The following is a 15986-nucleotide window of genomic DNA, read 5'->3' as shown; positions in this document are numbered from 1 at the left end:
AAAGATGTTCCACCATATTGTCATTTCAAATGCCCATGTTAGTTTAATTCTCAATCCCTTCAACAGTGATGTGAAATGAATTTCACTAGTCTCAATCAAGTTTCTCGGTAACGGAACATAAAACTGCCCAATCTCAAATTGAAGTTGGCAATCTCAATCAGAGGAATATTTTTTTAAACAAATTTTATGAATAAAGTATATTTTTGGGGGAAAAAAAATCTCAGAGGAATTGTACAGACGGCCAATGTTGTGAAGTGTTATGCTGGTACAGCAAACATGCTCTGGGTCAAGTGGGATTAAGGTACATGTTTGGGCAAAGTACTCAACATCTAAAATCATTCTATAACTAACATGGTGGGTTTATTTCTGACACTTGTTGCCAGAAGTGGAAGTACAAGTAGTACAAAGAGTGCAAAGATTCACCAAAAGATATAAATAAAATCACAATTCAAGGAATGGTACAACGTATGTAATGAAACCAACCTGTAAAGAAAAAACACAAAAATAAGAGCAAAAATCAGTTCTGATGAGGGTGACTGTTAACCACCTTTGTCTTTCAGATACTGATCGGTCTGCCATGCATTTACAGCAATGATTCTCATTATTATTCCAGACATTACTCGATCACTTAACACTGATGGTTAACAACAGCCCAAGTTATAATCAATGAGCTCACCTGTTGATGCTCGCCTTCAACATAATAGGCAACTGTAACTACAGCCAACGACAACAGGGTAACCAGAACAAATCGTCGTCGCTGCCACAACCTGAAAAGAAAAACACGTTCAGAACACTTACAATTTAATGCAGGTACATGTATGATTCTGCTCGCAGGTTTGGTTGGCATAGAGAAGGAAAAAAATAAAATTAATGGGACAATGCATAAAATAAGCATTGCCTATTTTAATATCCCTAGCCCCCAGCCCAGGAACTTAAAACTGGAATCCCTCATCTCCGAGTCTTCCTTTCCTCCATGGTTTTAAAAGTTTGGCATCATCAAACTACTACTTTTCTACTATTTTCAATGTTGGTGGCATACTGCTCTGTAGTCCTGGCACTGAGGTTCCTTAATAAAATTTAAAATTGGTATTGTTACCAAGTGGCCAGTATCACAGCTGGTTGACGAACATACTATACCACAGACACAGCAAATAAAAAAGAGAATGCTGGAAATACAGGGTCAGGTGCCATGAAGAATTTTCTGTTTTTATGCCACAATGGTGCCTGTGATTCACCAATTTAGCAAGTTCCTGATCTCAATGACAACTTAAGAGAGAAAACAAATGGAGATAAGGTGCTTCCCCTTGGGAGAAAGTAGGTAGGAAAAAAGGCGAGTCGGAATCTGCTTTCTTACAGGTCCCACCAGTTAGTTGCAAACTGGTACTAGTATAGAGAGAAGAGGACAGATAAAAAGGTGAAAGAAAAATCAGTGGAATGGCACAACGGATTTAAGCAAGAGCAATTTTTACAAGGCAAACAGAAATGACGACCACTAGACCTTCTGTGCAATCTTGTACATCATCTCAATCAAGAATGCAGAAACAATCATAAACCACAATTAGCTGGAGCCTTCACCCTAATGTAATGAACGATCAGACACTTCAGTTTATGATGTCCAAGTGATGAATACTTGAGGAAACAGAGTGTTGAAAATCACCAGTTTTCTAAAACCTACAATATTGAGAGTAATCTATGATGTAAAAATTAATTTCAACTTCTGAGAATTTATTTTACTGCTTTATTCTGGTGTCAACACAATAAACACTACTTCACAAAACCACAACATTGAAGTAATTTTTACAAGCTGCCGTACATGGCCTGCGTGGCTATAAAAACATCTTGCTTTTCTATAGCACCATAATGATAGAAAAATGTACCACAGCACTTGACGAGAGGAGTAATTTTTAAAATTGTGGCTCATCCAGGACTGGATGCCTGACAAGCAGTGGCAGGTCGAAAGAGACGGTGGAGGAGTAACACTGAGATTCATCAGCATATCTGTGAAAGCTGACCCCATCTCTGATGATGTCATTGGCATGTGGCAGCATGAAGATTAGAAAAAGAAAGTGACTAAGGATAGATGCTTGGGAACTCCAGAGGTGAGGGTGTGAACAAAAGCCATTGCTGGAGATTTTCTGGCTATAATCGGATAGGTAAGAGTGAAACCAAATAAGGGCAGTCCCATTGAGCTAGACAAACAGAGAGGCGGTGGTGCAGAGGACAGTGAGGTCGGATCATATCAATGCAGAGATCATGGAAGGATAATGCACCATGGTCAAGGTCACAGAGGATGTCATTTGTGACCTTAAATAAGTCTGATTGGAGAGATATAGATAATTATAGTTTGAATGTTCAAAACAAAAGGACACTTAATAATATGTAATAATATGAACAGTGGAAAAATGCAAACCATGAACACTTCATCTAGATTGGTTCATGCAGCTCAAGAAAAAAAAAATCAATCTTATCATTGCAAATACTATGGGCAAAAATGGCCAAAAGAACAGGGCACTCATTACCTAAAATGTCAGATGATATTCAATTTATGATACTGGTGTATATGAAATGCTTTACGGCTCAAAGATTAAGACATTATAGAAAATGCTTCATACTTTACTAGCCCTATACTATGTTGGACCCGAGAGTGGTTGATGTCATTACTGGCCACAGGAGTCTATTATAAGCATCTTTCACCTGCACCATTATGAAAGTTCATCAAAATAGTTAGAGTTAGGTCTTTGGGCAAGAGATACGGTGGGGGAGGGGGGGGGGGGAGAATGTGAGGAAGAACTTTTTTTTTTAAAAACGCAATGAGTGGCAACGACCTGGAACTTGCTGCCTAGGAGGGTGGTGGAAGCAGAGACTAGATATGATTTCAAAAGGAAACTGAGTTTATTTCACTCAAGTGCCTTTTCAGGGCTACTGGGATAAAGCGGGGGAAATGGGACACTGAATTGTTCTAGAGAGAGAGCTGGCATGGACTTGATGGCAGAATGGCCTTCTCCCATGCTGGAATGATTCTTTAAGAGTTAAGGCAAAATTATTTAAACACTGGAATCATAATGCTTGCAATGTGAAAACTAGCCTTTTGAAACTACCAACTACATATGAAGTACAAAGCTATTGCCAAGTTTCCATGCACTGTACTGTTCCCACAATACAAGGAAACTGGTATTCACTCTGTGACAATCACATTGAGCTCCTGTCTCCAATATGCAGATAATGTGGCTGAAAACCACTGTAGTAGAAAGCAGGGAATTTTCACAACGTGTACCCAGGATGACAAGGCCAATTTCCCCTTCCTCAGTGTGGAATTACATGCCCTCAGCTTTAACTTCCTTGTGCAACTGATCTCACACATGAAAGGGGAAGAAAAAAAAAAATCACAGGTTTGTTACAGTGCCAGCTGCCAGAATTCCCCTCTCATTTTTACTTCAATCTGCACCACACAAAGCAACCAGAAATCCTGCCATCTAAGTAAAGTGTTCATTTTGAACTCTGGCAAATAGCATCCAATATCTAGACTAAGCTGTTCTGATGGTTTGAAACCATATTTCAAGCCTGAATTACACTTTGGATTTCCACTATGTTCCCACGTTACTTCAGACTTTGATTGATATTGATCACAAAAGAAACTTTTTTAAAAACTGGTTTATTCACAAATAGAGCCGATTATGCAAACAAGCAAGGCCACCAAGTTTGGCTAGAGGCACGGCTAGATCTGGAGCACAAGTATTCCTCATATTTATTACTACAATAAAATCATTGTGCTCACAGGACATAAAAATACAAGATATGTGACTTGTAAACCATATATTATAGGAAGGGAATCTGAGATGGAATTTCTTATTTTAGGAAGTACTTTTGAATTCAATAAAAAAAATAAAGTGACACAATACAGGTTCAGAAATGACCAGATGTTAGCCAGCTCCTCAGCTGGCCTCGTTGGTAAAATACTCAATTTCTTACCTTAGTGCCCATTCTTTCAAGTCTATAATTGTTTCCAGGAGAAAGTATTGCAAGGTGATGATAGGCCGTCTCCATAAAACAATGGTCGCTCTCTCCTCTTGATCCCTCAGTTTCCTCTCATTCAGTGACAAAAGATCTGAAGATTAAAAAAATAAGTATTTTCAGGAACTGTGCTGTCCATCAAAAGTGAGTTTGAAAATGAATGAGCAAGTAACAGTATTACACCAAAAATATACAAAGCAAAAACCAGTTTGATCTGCAATATCAGAATTGAAACAATTTTTGAAAACAAATTTTGAACAATCTGGATTATGCAACAACGTTTCGTCAAAGGGTAATGGATAAAGTGTAGGAAAAAAATTACATTTAAGATTTCTTATACTGTGGGGTCTCAAGTACAGCTGTTTGAGTATGGTGTGAAGGAGCACCCCAAAATCCTAAACTATCAGGTAGTGCCATTAACATTTCATATTCTACATGCTTGGAGTAGGGGAGGATTAAGAGAGATTGGTATTGACAATCAAATCCTATGCCAAGTGAGCAGAGATCAACTGACCTCTCTTCTCTTGCCTCTGTCCAAAAAAATAAAGATGAGGTTTCAGGAGGACTCATGACCAGTTTAGGTTTTTAGACAGAAGAGGACAAGGGGGAAACAAAATGCAAGAATTCTTACCCTGATCACTGTACTGTAGAAATGCTTATGTGGGTGCCAGTTTCTAATAGCATTGATGAATGTAGTGCCCCGTTCCCCAGTCAGTCAATAGGCATGCTGAATCACATTGCTTTGGGTTACACAAGAACTTTGCAAAGTAACCAAGATCGCCTGGTGTCAATGTCCCTGCATGAGTCAGCACTTTCACAAGAGGAAACAAAAAGGTGATGAAAGCATCACTAGTTTATTTCTACTTGCTACCTGTGTCAATTTGACTATTTGCTTGAAGTGAACAAACACTGGCAAGGGTGCTGATGAGCCCAGAATGTAAGAAGCACTGTAACAGACATGATCACTTAAGTACCCCAGGTTAATACTTGCATCGCTGATGAGAATTATTTATTCCATTGCCAATTGTGATCACCAGCTCAGGTCAAACACAAGGGCAAAAGTTTTAATTAAGGAATGTGAAGTAAATTGTTTGCACCTGCTTGATTTCTGCAGTGAAAATTACAGAACGTTTTTCGTTTAAATGAATTGCTGTAACGGCAACCTCCAGAGACAATATCTCACCTGTGGCATTACCATTCTGCTGTTCTTTCAGCACCCTTGGGGTGTGATGCTGCAGTTCACGTGACTTTACATTTCCTGCCATTTTTGTTTTTAATTCACCAATCCCCCGTGATTCTGTCAGGACAAATGAGAATAAATTTCAGAACAGTGCAGTAGACAGGATTTTTGTCAGTAATCAGATTTTACAATCACAGCATGATTACAATCACAAAGTTTTGGTCTCCATATCTAAGGAAGGACAAACTTGCATTGGAGGCAGTACAGCAAAGGTTTACTAGATTGGTTCCTGGGACGAGAGGGTTTTATGATGAGAAGTTGAGCAAGTTGGGCCTACACTGTCTGGAGTGTAGAAGAACAAGGGGTGATCTCATTGAAACACACAAGATTCTGAAGGAGCTTGACAGAGTAGGCAAATAGGTTGTTTCCCCTGGCTGGGAATCTAGAACATGGGGAGGGGCAGCGGGAAGTCTCAAGATAAGGGATCGATCATTTAGAATTGAGACGAAGAGAAATTTCCTGACTCACTCAGAGGGTTGTGAATCTTCAGAATTATTGACCCCAGAGGGTTGTGGATGCACCATTGTTCAGTACATACAATTCTCAGGGAATCAAGGGATATTGGGAGTGGGTGGAAAGTGCAGTTGAGGCAGAAGAGCACCATGATTGCACTGAACACAAAACAGGCTTGAAGGGCTGTAAGGTCTACTCCTGCTCCTATTTCTTATGTTCTGAGGTTCTGAAAGGCAAACATGTTACCACAAGGAAAAGGATAGATGCACAATAAAGCTCCTGTTATCCTCTCACAGTATGAATCAGCTTGAACCAAGGAACATCTACTCAACTGAGACCCAATTTAAAATTGCACATTAAATCAAGCGCATTTCGGTAACGGAAGGGTCTTCAACTTCTTTGCAAGTCATGGAAATATAGGAACAGGAATAGGCCATTCAGCCATTCAAGACTTCAGTTAGATCACGATTGATCTGTACCTTAACTCCATTTACCCATCTTTGCTCTGTCTCCCTTTAATACCCTTATCTAACTTCAAAACTGAGATAGAGTTTTGCTTTCACTTGATTGCTCAGCCTCAACAGCTTTTTGGGGGAAAGAGAGTTACAGATTTCCATACCCTTTGTGTGAAGAAGTGCTTCCTGACATCATCCCTGAACAGTTGAGCTCTAATTTTAAGTTTATACCCCTTTGTCCTAGACTTCCCCCGCCAAAGGAAATAGCTTCTCATAATTCTTTAAATCACAAATATCTCAATTTGACCACCCCCTAAATCTTCCATATTCAAGAACCTGAGCTTTACAATATGAAAAGGAGTTACACTAGATTGGTAAGGGTACAGAATACTAACATTAAAATAAACTGCAGATGTAGAATAAGGGGAAACAACTTTAAGCTAGAGAAGGGTTCTTTTAGGATAGCTATCATGAAATTTTTCACGCAAGAAGAGTGATCAACGTATGGTATAAATTTCTAGGTATAGTGATTGTGGCAAAAACCCTACAACCATTGAAGAAACAAGTGGATGTGACAAAGGGATGATGTTAGGCTCTCTCTGGATAGATGATTGAAGATCAGACAAATATACTTGCCTCATCCATTATCATTTTGAAATCTTGTCAAACTACATAGACACAATCTATGTAAAATACAAGTCTCAATAAATGACAAAAAATGAAAGCAAACAAGTCAGTTAAATTTCAAAGTGCCACAGAATGCCAAGTTGCTATAAAAAGAGTTGTGATTTGCAATACTGCGTGAAACCAACGTGCTTCACAAGCTCAGCTAAGGGATCCCTGAGGAGCAGGTCTAATTCCTACCATTTGTCAACATTTTAGGACAGATGACAAGCTGTCTGAATTTGCATATGCCAAAAGTTTGACATAGCAGATGGGCTCCACTGACAAGATCTTAAAATATCATTTTCATGTTGTATTTTGAAGCAACTGATCTTTGACAGAATGCTGACCAATTTGATGTTGTGGTGTTTTTCCTCTGTTAAGAAACCTGTGGGTCAAAGCCTGTAGTGCAACTAACTGGGCATAGACCAGGTGTCAAACCCAATATCTCTCTATTCTACATGACTTAGCTGCTCAATGGATAAGCTGCTGCACCACTAAGCAGGTATTTAAATATAGCTTGAGCTACAATACCCCCTCCCTCAGCTCCTCCTAATTCGCCTACTTCCATCTCCGTAACATCACCTGACTCCACTCCTGCTTCAGCTCATCTACTGTGAAACCCCTTCTCCATGCTTTTGTTACCTCTAGACTTGGCTATTCCAATGCTCTCCTGGCTAGCCTCCCATCTTCCACCCTACAAAAACTTGAGTTATCCAAACTCTGCTGCCTGTATACTAACTTGCACGAAGTACTGTTCACCCTGTGCTCATTGACCTACATTGGCTCCTGGTCCAGAAATGCGTCACAAAAATTCTCATCTTTTGTCTTCAAATCCCTCCATGGCCTTGGCCCTCCCCATACTGTAACCTCTCCCAGCCCTACACCACTTCAAGATCTTGGAATTCCTCCAATTTTCACCTCTTGCGCATCACCAATTTTAAATCAGTCTGCCATTGGTGGCTGTACATTCAGCTGATTAGGCCCATAGCTCTGAAATTTTCTCTCTAACCCCTCTGTCTCTATCTCTCCCATCTCCTTTAAAAAGCTCCTTAAAACCTTCCTCTTTGACCCAACTTTTAGTCATCTAATATCTCTGTGGCTCAGTGTTAAAATTTGTTTGATAATGCTCCTGTGAAACACCCTGGGATGCTTGACTACTTTAAAGGCACTATATTAATGCAAGTTGTTATTGTTTTTGTTTTGGAAAGATGAGGAATATTACTAGTAATGATCAAGAGTCACAAAGTTTGAGTTTTAAAACTCTGTTAATTGTAAAATAAAAGGAAGACCAAGAGAGGTCATGGTTGAAAGTCCTGGGAAATGAAATAACTAAGGAGAGAGTAGAACCCATAAAAGATCAAAAAGGTAATCTATGTAGGGGCGGAAGATGTTGGTATGGTTCCTAATGAATATTTTGTGTCTGTCTTCACAAAAGAGAGGGACGATGCAGATATTGTAGTTAAGGTGCAGGAGTGTGAAGTATTGGATGCGATAACATAGGGAGAGAGTAAGTATTAAATGGGATTAGAATCCTTGAAAGTTGATAAATCACCAGGGTCAGATGAAATGTACCCTAGGCTGTTAAAAGAAGCAATAGAAGAAACAGCAGAAGGTCTGACCATTTTCCAGTCCTCACTTGATACAGGTTTGGTGCCGGAGGACTGGAGAACTGCTAACATTGTACCTCTGTTTAAAAAGCGAACGAAGGACAGACTGAATAATTACAGGCCAGTCAGTGCAACCTCAGTAGTGTGCAAATTATTGGAATCTATTCTGAGAGACAGGATAAACTGTCACTTAGAAAGGCATAGGTTTATCAAGGATCGTCAGTATGGATTTGTTAAGGGAAGATCTTGTTTGACCAACTTGATTGAATTTTATGAAGTAGTAACAAGGAAAATAGATGAGGGTAGTGCAGTTGATATAGTCTACATGGATTTTAGCAAGGCTTTTGACAAGGTCCCACATGCAGACTGGCTAAAAAATAAAACCCCATGGGATCCAGGGAAATGCAGCAAGGTGGATACAAAACTGGCTCAGTGGCTGGAAACAAAGGGTAATTGTTGAAGGGTGTTTTAGCGACTGGAGGGCTGTTTCCAGTGGCACTCCGCAGGGCTCAGTACTGGGTCCCCTGCTTTTTGTGGTATATATTAATGATTTGAACATAAATGAAGGGGACATGATCACGAAGTTTGCAGATGACACAAAGATTGGCCGTGTGGTAGATAGAGAGGAGGATAGCTGTAGGAAGATATTGATGGAGTGGTCAATGGGCAGAAAAGTTGCAAATGGAATTCAACCTGGAGAAGTGTGAGGTGACGCATTTGGGGAGGTCAAACAAGGCAAAGGAATACATGATTAATGGGAAAATACTGAGAAGCGTAGTGGAAGTGAGGAACCTTGGTGTGAATGTCCACAGATCCCTGAAAGTAGCAGGACGGGTCAATAAGGTGGTTAAGAAGGCATATGGAATCCTTTCCTTTATTAGCCAAGGTATAGAATGCAAGAGCAGGGAGGTTCTGCTGGAAGGATGCTCCCGATGGCTGCCGAGTCCAGAACCAGGGGTCATAGTCTAAGGATACAGGGTAAACCTTTCAGGACCGAGATGAGGAGAACTTTCTTCATTCAGAGAGTGGTAAGCCTGTGGAATTCGCTACCACAGAAGGCAGTTGAGGCCAAAACATTGTATGTTTTCAAGAAGGAGTTAGATATAGCTCATGGGTCTAAGGGGATCAAAGGGTATGGGGTGAAAGCGGAAACAGGCTACTGGGTTGGATGATTGGCCTTGATCATGGTGAATGGTGAAGCGAGCTCAAGGGGCCGAATGGCCTACTCCTGCTCCTATTTTCTATGTTTTAACTGCATAACTCATTGGTTAGGCCACAACTTGAGTACGGTCTGCAGTTCTGGTCACCTCATTATGGAAAGGATATAATTGCACTAGAGAGGGTACAGAGGAGATTTGTGAGGATATTACCAGGACTGGAATAATGCAGCTATGAGGAAAGATTGGATAGGCTGGGGTTGTTCTCCTTGGAACAGAGAAAGCTGAGGGGAGATCTGATTGAAATGTACAAAATTTTGAGGGGCCTGAATAGAGTGGAGGTGAAGGGTCTATTCACCTTAGTAGAGAGGTCAGTGACGAGGGGGCATGGATTTAGAGTGATTGGTAGAAAAATTAGACAGCAGATGAGGAAAAGCTTCTTCACCCAGAGGGTGGTGGGGGTCTGGAACTCACTGCCTGAAAGGGTAGTTGAGGCAGAAACCCTCAACTCATTCAAAAGGAGTCTGGATATGCACCTCAAGTGCTGCAATCGGCACAGTTACGGACCAAATGCTGGAAGGTGGTATTAGAATAGGTGGATTGTTTTTCGGCTAGCACAGACACGATGGGCCGAGTGGCCTCTTTCTGTGCCTTAAACTTTCTATGATTCTATAGTGTGAGCAATCTCAAATTCAACACAGTACAAGGACAAAGAGCGAGTAGGATGATGTATTTGCAGTTTAGCAGGAAGCAAAGAAATGGTAATGGGGAGGCTGTGGTGCAGTGGTAATGTCACTGGACCAGTATCCCAGAGCCCAGGCTGATGCTTTAGGTACACGGGTTCCAATCCCACCACAGCAGATGGTGAAATTAGAATTCAATTAATAAATCTGGAATTTTAAAAAAGAAAATCTAGTCTAATGATGACCATGAAACCATTGTTGATTGTTGTAAAAACCCATTTGGTTCACTAATGTCCTTTAGGGAAGGAAATTGGCAGTCCTTACCTGGTCTGGCCTACCTGTGTCTCCAGACCCACAGCAATATGGCTGACTCTGAAAATGCCCAGTTCAAGGGCAATTAGGGACGGGCAATAAATGCTGGCCTATCCAGTGAAGCCCACATTCCACAAAACGAATAAAAGTAAAATACAAAGAAGGTTGCAACAAAAGATTGGAAGCTTTCTGCTGAACAGACTGGATTTGGAAATGACTACAATACAGATGGCAAAAGCAGTTCACCTGCAGACTCTCAACTTCGGAGTGTAATTCAAGTTCTCGGTTTCAGACATTTGTTATTAAGCAGTCTCTCAACAGCTACCCAAGACACTTTAAACATTAACTAGAAGCAAGTATGTATGTTTTTGGAATCTGATCTGTTGAAAAGCTTTCATTTTTAGAGATAATTAACTGACAAGAGACTTAAGGTATAACCATTATTGTTCATAAACTTCTGTACAAAAACAGTGCATAATTTTCCTGCAACGCAAATGTAACATAGCTCTCGATTCAAACAGCAATGTGCATTTAAAGATGCAATAATATCTCAGATGCTTCAGAGAAGATAGACACCTTGCAGTAGTATAAGATTTAGGGAACGTGGCCAAACTCATGGCAAAAATAGGTTTTGAGGCTTACAAAAGAGGGGCAAAATAGCAAGGGGATGGAGATTTTGAGGAGAATGTTCCAGAATCTGAGGTCAAAATGATCGAAGGGTCTAAGACTAAAGATAGACCAAAAGAATTAAGGGATACAAAGGCCAGCAGAATCAGGGGAATAGAGGGTACACTGGCATATAGGGTTGGAGGGAGGAAAGGAGAGGGGAGCTGTAGAGAGAATGGTTAACGAGGATATGGATTCTGAATTCAATTTGTTGGGGATCAGAGAACCAAGGGAGGTTGGTGAGAAAAGGGGCATAGGAGATCATACATGATAGCATGTAAACAATGGAGTTCGATGAGCTGGGGTTTACATATGATAGACTTCAGGCAGCCACAGCCTCAAGATTTTAGAAAAATCAAACCTAGAGTCAACAAAGGCATGAATGACTTTCAGCAGTTATGTGGGTGAAAGAAGGGAGGGGACTGGTAATGTTGCACGGGTGGAGATTAGCAGGTTTGAAGTTCAGCTCTAGGTCAAAGAAGACATTGAGATTGCACACACCATCAATCTTTTCCAAATGGAACGATTTTCACTACTAAATGCCAACTTCACTGGGAAATACAGCAAGAAGTAATTTCTATAAAGAGGTCAATTTTAAATTATTGTCTTGTTTCAAACAGGGATAGCAAAGCTCAAGTCTCTTGATATATTACTCTTTTCCAATATATACATTGGGCATGTCATTGCCCTGAACATGGATGCAGACCTCAGTCTGAACCACTTGGAACAGTATTCAATTCAGGGAGAACATTCACTAGGACAGTCACAAGCAAAAAACTAAACAGAATAAAAACAGCCTCATTTACTGCAACTGTGCAAATCAAACTTGGGACAAAGTTTTTCATCAGACAAAAAGAGCCATGAATGCTGTGAAATAGAAAATGCACAGCAAGTCAGTCAACAGATAGGTTAATGCTTCAAATGGGGCCCTTCATTAGTTCTGAAGAAGGATCTTACTCAAAAAAAAGTTTGTCTCTCTCCTTCAGAATGACTGGCTCTCTAGATCACATCCCTGGCTTCAGAAGTTAATCTTGGTTCAACGGTAGCACTCTCCGCTCAGCCAGGAGGTCATGTATTCAAGCCCACTCCTGAGACTTGAGCATATAATCTAGGCTGATACTTCAGTGCAGCATTGAGAGAGGGCTACACTATCAGACGTACCTTCTTTCAGATGAGACATTAAACTGAGATCCCATCTGTCCCATCAGGTGGACAAAATTCCCATGGCACTGTTCAAAGAAGAGTGTGGGGGGGTGCAGTTTTCTTGGATGTCCTGAGCAATATTCACCCCTTAACCAACATCACAAACATCTGACTTGGTCAATTATCTCATTGCTGTTTGTAGAACCATGTGTGAAAACTGGCTGCTGTGTTTCCCTACTTTACAACAGTGACTGCACTTCAAAAGGAATTTAATTAGCTGTGAAGCACTTTGGTAATAAAAGCAAAATACTGCGGATGCTGGAAATCTGAAACAAAAACAAGAAATGCTGGATTCACTCAGCAGGTCTGGCAGCATCTGTGGAAAGAGAAGCAGAGTTAACGTTTCGGGTCAGTGACCCTTCTTCGGAACTGACAAATATTAGAAAAGTCACAGATTATAAACAAGTGAGGTGGGGGTTGGGCAAGAGATAACAAAGGAGAAGGTGCAGATTGGACCAGGCCACATAGCTGACCAAAAGGTCACGGAGCAAAGGCAAACAATATGTTAATGGTGTGTTGAAAGACAAAGCATTAGTACAGATTAGGTGTGAATATACTGAATATTGAACAGCAGCAAGTGCAAACCTGAAGAAAAACAACCTGAAAAAAACAGTGGGTAAGCAAACTGAACAAACTAAGATGAAATGAAATAAATGCAAAAAAAGATTGTAAAAAATGTAAAAAGGAATGTAAAAAAAAAAGAATAACTAAAAATGACTAAAAATGAAAGTAAAGTGGGGGGCTGTCATGCTCTGAAATTATTGAACTCAATGTTCAGTCCGGCAGGCTGTAGTGTGCCTAATTGGTAAATGAGATGCTGTTCCTCGAGCTTGCGTTGATGTTCACTGGAACACTGCAGCAATCCCAGGACAGAGATGTGAGCATGAGAGCAGGGGGGAGTGTTGAAATGGCAAGCAACCGGAAGCTCAGGGTCCTGCTTGCGGACTGAGCGGAGATGTTCCGCAAAGCGGTCACCCAGTCTGCACTTGGTCTCCCCAATGTAGAGGAGACCACACTGTGAGCAGCGAATACAGTATACTACATTGAAAGAAGTACAAGTAAATCGCTGCTTCACCTGAAAGGAGTGTTTGGGGCCTGGGATAGTGAGGAGAGAGAAGATAAATGGGCAGGTATTACACCTCCTGCGATTGCAAGGGAAGGTGCCCTGGGACGGGGACGAGGTGGTGGGGGTAATGGAGGAGTGGACCAGGGTGTCGCGGAGGGAACGATCCCTTCGGAATGCTGACAGGGGAAGGGAGGGGAAGATGCGACTGGTAGTGGCTTTGGGATGTTCTGAGGTCAGGAAAAGGTCTATATAAAATATATATAAGTTTCTATATCAGAACATTTGCAAAAAAATTCAAAGTTGACATGTCGAGCTGTTTCAGATTTAAAATCTGGACTCAAATGGAGAAAATTTGAATGATCCCTAGACAGTGAATCATCAGATGCATGAACATCCAACAAGGTCATGCTCATCCACTAGCTCAGTCAGCTTATCAAAATGAGAAGCAGTAATCAGAAGTGCTGTCCACTGGGATCATACCAAGTGCTATTTTTTGCCCCCAAAAAAAAGATTTGGATTCAGGAATTAGAGGAATGGTGTAGGAATTTGCAAATGATCGCAAATTGGGGGAATAACTAATAACATACAGAGGACAGCACCAAAATACAGGAAGATTAATGACAAATTAAATTCAATATTGTGAAGGGAAAAGTGACTAGTTTTGGTAGGAGGAGCAAGTGCCAGGCAATAATCATCTCCAACAAGAGAATCTAACCATTGCCCTTTGATATTCAACAGCAATACCACTGCTGAATCTCCCACCAACATCCTGGGGGTTACCATTGACCAGAAACTGAACTGGATCAGCCATATAAATACTGTGACCACAAGAGCAGGTCAGAGGCTGGGAATTCTGTGACGAATAACTCACCTCCTGACACCCAAAAGCCTGCATCATCGCCAAGGCACAAATCAGGAGTATGATGAAACACTTTTCACTTACCTGGATGAGTGCAGGTCAAGAAGCTCGACACCATCCAAGACAAAGCAGACTGCTTGATGAGCACCCCATCCACCATCTTTAAACATTCATTCCCTCCAACACTGGCACACAGTGACAGCAGTGTGTACCATCTACAAGATGCACTGCAGTAACTCACCAAGCCTTCTTCAACAGCACCTTTAAAACCCACGACTATCAACTGGAAGGACAAGGGTAGCCTATGTATGGGAGCACCATCACTTGCAAGTTCCCCTCCAAATCACTCACCATCCTGTCTTGGAACTATAATCACCATTACTTCACTGCCACAGGATCAAAATCCTGAAACTCCCTCTCTAACAGCACCATGGGTATACGTACATCACATGGACTGCAGTGGTTCAAGAAGGCAGCTCACCACCACCTTCTCAAGGACAATTAGAGATGGACAACAAATACTAGCCTTTCCAGTGATGCCCACATCCCAAGAACGAAGAAAAAAAGACACTAAATGCAATAGAGGAACAAACAGATCTGGGAATACTCGCTAAAAGTACCAACACAAGTGGATACAGCTTTACACAACGAATGCAAAAAAAGTACTGGGTTTCATTTCTAGAGCAATAGTATACAAATTCACAAAGGTAATGTTATATTAAAATAGAAACTTGGTTAGACCACATATGGATCACTGTGGTCTCCATAGTACAAAAAGGATATTGAAGCACTGGAGAAAATCTAGAAGATTGGCAACTATTTGGAAAGATTGAGGAGGCTGCAGCTCTTCGCTCTAGAGACAGAAGACTAAGAGGAGGCCTGATAGAGGTCTTTAAAATTATGATAGTTTCTCCACCCTATTGAATCTGTTTCCACTTGTGGGTGAGTCCAAAACCATACAGCATAAAGATACCATAGCCACTAACTTGTGGCAGAACCGACATCTCAAGGATTTGCCTTCACAGCCATTAGCAAAGGAGCACCAAGAGAAGACACCTGACCTAAATAGATTGTTTGCTGCATGTCCATTATATTTCACAGATAGAAGGGCGGCACAGTGGAGCAGTGGTTAGCACCGCAGCCTCACAGCTCCAGCGACCCGGGTTCAGTTCTGGGTACTGCCTGTGCAGAGTTTGCAAGTTCTTCCTGTGTCTGCGTGGGTTTCCGCCGGATGCTCCGGTTTTCTCCCACCTCCAAAAGACTTGCAGGTTGACAGGTAAATTGGCCATTGTAAATTGCCCCTAGTGTAGGTAGGTGGTAGGAGAATGGTGGGGATGTGGTAGAGAATATGGGATTAATCTAGGATTAGTATAAATGGGTGGTTGTTGGTCGGCACAGACTCGGTGGGCCGAAGGGTCTGTTTCAGTGCTGTATCTCTAAATAAATAAAATAAATAAATAAATAAAATAAATAAATGATGGCAACCATTAACTGATCAAATAAATAGTTTAAGAATTTGGATCACATTGCGGCTGGAATAGATATCAATTGACACAGTTCTTCTTTGGCTTCCTTATCTCGAGAGACAATGGGTAAGTGCCTGGAGGT

At 41.1% G+C, this 15986-nt stretch overlaps 1 protein-coding gene across 5 annotated transcripts in view; it reads right to left on the bottom strand.

The window, feature by feature from the left end:
* The window catches only part of vmp1 (vacuole membrane protein 1), a 204266-nt gene that overhangs the window by 154837 nt on the left and 33443 nt on the right, over positions 1–15986 (bottom strand). For 4 of the 5 annotated variants that reach the window (XM_068010712.1, XM_068010713.1, XM_068010710.1 and 1 more), the window contains exons 2-4: positions 5195–5308; positions 3970–4105; positions 677–767 (exon numbers count right to left, since the gene is read on the bottom strand). In XM_068010712.1, the coding sequence (XP_067866813.1) occupies positions 677–767; positions 3970–4105; positions 5195–5276 (309 nt within the window). In that variant the 5' untranslated portion in view covers positions 5277–5308. Of the gene's footprint in view, positions 1–676; positions 768–3969; positions 4106–5194; positions 5309–12411; positions 12446–15986 lie in introns of those variants that run through there. The other variant, XM_068010711.1, reaches the window with a different exon arrangement.

The sequence above is a fragment of the Heterodontus francisci genome, chromosome 30 (assembly GCF_036365525.1).
Source record: "Heterodontus francisci isolate sHetFra1 chromosome 30, sHetFra1.hap1, whole genome shotgun sequence".
In the NCBI taxonomy this organism is placed as follows: domain Eukaryota; kingdom Metazoa; phylum Chordata; class Chondrichthyes; order Heterodontiformes; family Heterodontidae; genus Heterodontus; species Heterodontus francisci.
The sequence above is the reverse complement of the archived record's forward strand: the minus strand, read 5'-3'. Positions and strand labels throughout refer to the sequence as shown.